General features: G+C 50.0%; 1 protein-coding gene across 1 annotated transcript; it reads right to left on the bottom strand.

The window, feature by feature from the left end:
• Positions 1–385: 385 nt before the first annotated feature.
• On the bottom strand, positions 386–4,635 carry LOC119320910 (protein NRT1/ PTR FAMILY 5.2-like). The gene is made up of 4 exons (XM_037594819.1): positions 4,427–4,635; positions 2,114–2,331; positions 1,443–2,014; positions 386–1,344 (listed from the first exon to the last, which is right to left on the bottom strand). The coding sequence occupies exons 1-4, from the start codon at positions 4,557–4,559 to the stop codon at positions 438–440; spliced, it is 1,830 nt and encodes a 609-aa protein (XP_037450716.1). The 5' UTR covers positions 4,560–4,635; the 3' UTR covers positions 386–437.
• Between the last annotated feature and the right edge of the window lie 1,029 nt (positions 4,636–5,664).

The raw sequence follows: 5,664 nt of genomic DNA, 5'->3' as shown, positions 1-5,664 counted from the left end.
TGAAGATATCAGGTCACCCTAGAGGCTTGCCCATATCACATTGTGGTGTCACTTTTATGGGTGTATAACGACCTTTGCTATATGGTCACCGCACACACCACTAATCTCATTTGTGATCATGTTACTAGCGACATCCGTAGTTGAGAGTTGTTTTCACTTCAATGACAAACGTAATGGTATGGCCGTATACATCTGTCGGATGCAGAGGCCGGGGGTGATGCTCCATTAAAAAAAAGTAATGGTCATTTTCCATCTGAACTCATCTTATTGGGTTTTAAAGTTGATGTTTAGCAAATATTGCATCTGCCCTTTTTCTTTTCTTATTATTATTCCTATTTTCAATTCTATAGCTATTGTGGTTTTTGTTTCCATATCATACCGTGCAGTACTATTTCACAATACTCTGAACTCGATTGATGAGGGTTTTGGGGGGAACATCAAGGATGAACTTCTACTGCGCCTGCGTGAGCAGGTGGCTGCATCGCCACCTCCGGCCTCTGTTTCTCCCCGCCGCCACCATCAACAACGTGGCTGACCTCGGCGTTGTACACGTACATCCGGCACACGGCGAAGAAGACAAGGAGGTTGACGCAGTTGAGGACCGCGAAGAAGGCGTAGTAGTGGTCCAGCCGGGAGGCGTTGAGGTTGTTCTGGATCCACCCTCCCTGCCCGTGCCGGCGCGTGACGCGCGACACCGTCGACAGCAGGAAGCTGCTGAGGAAGTTGCCGATGCCGAGGCTGGTCATGGAGTAGGAGGTGCCGAGGCTCTTCATGCCCTCGGGCGCCTGGTCGTAGAAGAACTCGATCTTGGCGACCTCCAGGAACGCGTCGGCCACGCCCATGAGCACGAACTGCGGGAGCAGCACGAAGATGGAGAGCGGGATGGTCGTGCCCTTGCTCTCGAATATGCCGTTCGCCATCGCCACGCTCAGCCGGTGCCGCTCCGTCACCGACGCGATCACCATGATCACGATGTGGAAGACGAGCCCGACGCCCATGCGCTGGAGCAGCGAGATGCCGCGCGGGTTCTTGGTCAGCCGCCGCATGAAGGGCACGAAGAGGCGGTCGTAGAGCACCACGGAGACGAGCATGGAGATGGTCACGAACCCCTGCAGGCTGGCCGGCGGGATCTCGAAGTGGTGAAGGCGCCGCTCCAGCGTCGTGCCCTGCTTCACGAACAGCGTGTTGATCTGCGCCAGCATCGCGCTCGGAACGAACGTGATGAGTAGCACCGGCAGCATCTTGAGCATCTGCTTCGTCTCCTCCACCTGGGTCACCGTGCTCAACGACCACCGTGACGCGCTCCTGCTCCCCTCGATCTTCACAGCCGCTTTGCTCAGCACGCTGCACCCCCAGCAATGGCAGTTAAGTTAACTAATGAGGCCACATATACACATAACAGTCCGACGTGGTTTAGACTTTAGAGATAGATGTATGGGCACCTGAAATTGGGCGTGTGCGGCAACGGCGACGTCTTCTTTTTCTCGTATTGGTTGGGATCGAGCTCGTGCAGGTCGCGCGGGTCCACGGGCGCGGGGACGCCGCACTTGCGGACGGCAGCGACGATGACGCCGGCCATCTTGGCGAAGGAGCTCTCGGAGGTTGGCTTGTGGCGGTAGAAGGGCGTCCCGGCGCTGAAGACGGCGATGGAGACGGCGAGGCCGGCGGTGGGGAGCGCGTAGCCGACGGTCCAGCCGATCCTGTCCTGGATGTAGACGAGGACGGTGTTGGCGAAGAGCGTGCCGAAGAAGATGCTGAACATCCACCAGTTGAAGAAGGAGAGCTTCTGCTTGCGCTCCCGCGGCTCGTGCTCGTCGAACTGGTCGGCGCCGATAGTGGAGATGTTGGGCTTGGTGCCGCCCGTGCCGACGGCAAGGATGTAGAGGGCCAGGAAGAAGACGCCCAGCTGCACGCTCGTGGCCTTGTGGTCGCAGTTGGCGTCCGCCGTGCCGAGGCCGCATTTCGCCGGCTTCAGCGACGGCAGCGACACGGCCATGGTCAGCAGGATCATTCCCTGCGCGATCATTAGCGGAGGAGGATGACGGTGAGACCCACCCACGGGAAGCTACCGATAGAGCTGCCGTACAAAAACAAAAATGCGACGGTGACTTACGAGGAGGTATATGATGGAGGCGACCATGAAGGTGCGGTAGCGGCCGAGGTGGGCGTCGGCGATGTAGGCGCCGATGACGGGCGTCATCCAGATTGTGCCCACCCAGTTGGTGACGTTGTTGGCGGACAGCACCGTGCCCTGGTGCAGCTCCGTCGTCAGGTACAGCACCAGGTTGGACGAGATGCCGTAGTAGGCCATCCGCTCGAACACCTCGTACACTGCACCGCACGTTGCCAAATTAAAACCAAGCACAATTTTATTATTGGTATGCATGCACTTTCTTTCTTTCACCAGTGAGGTGGGCGTTTGTCACCAAACCGTAACCATCGCACAAAGAAACATCATCGTGTGTTTTTGGTGTTGACGAAAGAAAAGGAAATCTCCATACGAAGCTCCACTCGGTTTCTATCCTTTTCTCTCTTAATACTCCCTTCGTTTTTATTTACTCTGCATATTAGAGTTGACTGAAGTCAAACTTCCTAAAATTTGATCAATTTTATAAAAATATATAAAAATATTTACCATAACAAATCTATATGATGTGAAAGTACATTTGATAATGAATCTACTGATGTTGATTTGTTATTTTATATGTTAATATTTTTATTTATAAACTTTATCAAAAATTATAAAGTTTAATTTTGACAATAGCTAATATGCGGAATAAATAAAAACGAAGGGAGTACTGAAAACCGGCAGTGCGCCTGCCTTGCCCGTCAAAAAATAGCTCATGGTGTGAACCAGCTTCAGGAACAAAAGAAAAGAAAAATGGGCTGTTCTCAAATGTTAACCTCTGAAAGGGACCACAACACTTGTAATCATCCGGCCAGTTTTGGCACGATATGAACTGGAAGCAGCTGGGAGTATGCTGCGAGGTGCGAGCTTATTATTCTTACCATGAGCAATTAAATATAGCGCGTACTGATCGGCTGGACTCATTCGTCCTCTGAGAAAATCACAAGTGGGTTCGTGACCGTTGGTTGGTAGTATACGCGGTTAATTCCAAAACCTATGTTCCACTCGCAGCAGACAAGCCGGCTATGTATGCTTAACAAGGCAGCAATTCAGTGTTCTCTTCATATGAGAAAAAGTCAAGTGAGTGTAACTACTCACCGGTGATGAGTAAAATTATCCTATGGAAACGAACATGAGGTAAACAAATACTGCTAATACTCATGCTTTTTGCTCTGCAAACTCTGGTTTGGCCTATGGCAAAAGCAAATCGTTGCTTCAGCCGTTGGCCTAAACACATTGCTGCCTACTGTTTATGACGACAAAATCATGAACTAAACAACTCAAAAAGAAATCATCAACTAAACAAATACTGCTAATATCCTAAACTAGCTTGTATCGCAGCATCCTAGGGCTCTAGGAGCATTAATTTATGCACCGTGCTCTTTCATTGTCTCCTTCGTTTTGTAACAGCCGCCGGTCTATAGCAATCTAGTAGTAGTAGTATTAGTATTCCTCCGTCCCAAAATAAGTGTCTCAACTTTATACTAGCTCTAGTACAAATTTATACTAAGGTTAAGACATTTATTTTGAGACGGAGGAAGTACTACCTAGAGCAAATTTATTGTGATTGGGTTTGTCTTGCTGGTCAATTCACGCAAGTACTACGTACTACATCCATTACTGCAGAGAGACGGGCGTATGTCTATAGAGCGCGTGGGTGGGATACTGCCACACCGGGGAGGCAGGACACGGCCACTCAAAACCGGACGAGGGATGGATGGCTCCTAGTTCTTGGGTATCTCTGCCGCTGCTTATTCTTTGGACGAGTGCACACAGCATGTACGTATTTTACCTTTTTTTCTTTTGAGAAATCTTTAACGTTCCTATGCCCGCAGTTGCTGTGATACGGGGATCGTTTCTTGTCTGAATAAAGCAGGATGGCAGGTTCCAGGTCGTCAGAAAAGATCGCAGTCCGATCCTAACATGAACCAAACCATTTCATGATCCCGTTGACCATGCCATATCTATGCATGTGACCAGCAGAGAAAAATAAAATCGATCGTACGTACCCTACAGTATTGTTCAACAACTAGGAGTAACTAACATGAGCCTCCATTGCAATAAATAAATAAATAAACAATGAGCGTGAGCCTATGTGCCTAATAAGATCGTTATTTTGTTTTTAGTTTCATCATCAAGAAAGAAAAGAAAGACGCAGACGCCTATGGAGGAGAACCCATGGCTACGAGGCCGGAGACAGAGAGAAGCAGCTGAAGCAAGCGGAGAAGCACCGGAGGTGGAGCAGATGATTTCGCTGGCTAGCTAGCTAATTGGTGGGTGGTAAAGTAGAGTAATTACCTACGACGAAGGCGCAGGCTCTCCAGCCTCCTCGCTTTGAGCGGAGGATGGGGTTGCCGTGGAGGTCTGTGGTGCCGTCCTGCGTGTACTCGCCGTCGCTGCCGCCGGCCTCCAGCTGGGTCGTCCCCGCCATGGACGCTCCCTGTATACGTATGGTAGTTAGGGAGGGAGGGAGGTGAGATGGGTGTGCAGAGGGCGCTGCTAGTTCTCCAGGCGCCTGCGTGAGCTCCTGTGCTTGCCCATTTATAAGCCCGGTCTTCGCGGGCAGCGACTTGGCAAGTGGCGGGTTGGACTGCGGGGAGTGCCAAAATGTCTGGACAGCGGTTTTTTGGACATCGCAACCAGAAAATAAAAAAGAAAGCACGCCATTTGGTGGACTCCCAAGGGCGCCAGTACTGCCTGATTGCGTACTCAACATATTTCTTGGACGACTTGTTTTATGTTCTTTTGAGAAAATCTTGGACGACTTGCTGCCTCCACACTAGGGGAGGTGGCTAAGTTAATCAGAGTTGGTGAGCTTGCAATTATGCGCATTTACCATTGCACCCTAGACCATTCACTTGCTGCAAAATACTAGTTGCATTCCCACCTCGTTGAAGTTTCCAAAAGGGTTGGTGATGATAAATGTTGACGCCGCTTTCCATTTCGACACTGGGTAAACGGATGCGGGCGTCGTGATTCGTGATCATCATAGGGACTGTGTGGCCGCCAGCAGATGTTCCTTTGACAGAGTGCCTGAACTTGAGTTGGTGGAGGCCACTGCCATGCGTTATGCCTCAGCATTTGCCCCTGAAGAAGGTTTTCACAGGTGATGGTCGCTTCAGATTGCTCATCTCTGGTGTTCAAAGCTAATTCTTATATGATGTATCGCTCAGGGATAAGGGGCCGTTGTTTCTGACATCAAGAGTTTGGCCGCAAAGTTTCTCTCAATTTCTTTTTTCCATGTTAGTTGTCTATGTAATGGGACTGCTCACGCTCTTCCTGAGTCAGTTGTGCGTGAGGCTTGTGCTGTTTGGATTCGGTCCATTGTGTGTAGTGAACTATAATTGTTATATCAATGAAGCGGCCCATTACCTCAAAAAGAAGTATGAACACAATTTTTTTGAACAACAGGGGTTTCCCATCCCACTTTTATTAAAACAAGGCAGCAAGACAACATAAAAACTGAGCTAGAAACCCCTAGCTAGCTAGGTTCCTCCCGTAACCCTTGACGGCTAGGGCAAACTCTCCCCTCCAAG

Source organism: Triticum dicoccoides, chromosome 1B (genome assembly GCF_002162155.2).
Source record: "Triticum dicoccoides isolate Atlit2015 ecotype Zavitan chromosome 1B, WEW_v2.0, whole genome shotgun sequence".
Taxonomy (NCBI): Eukaryota; Viridiplantae; Streptophyta; class Magnoliopsida; order Poales; family Poaceae; genus Triticum; species Triticum dicoccoides.
The sequence above is the reverse complement of the archived record's forward strand: the minus strand, read 5'-3'. Positions and strand labels throughout refer to the sequence as shown.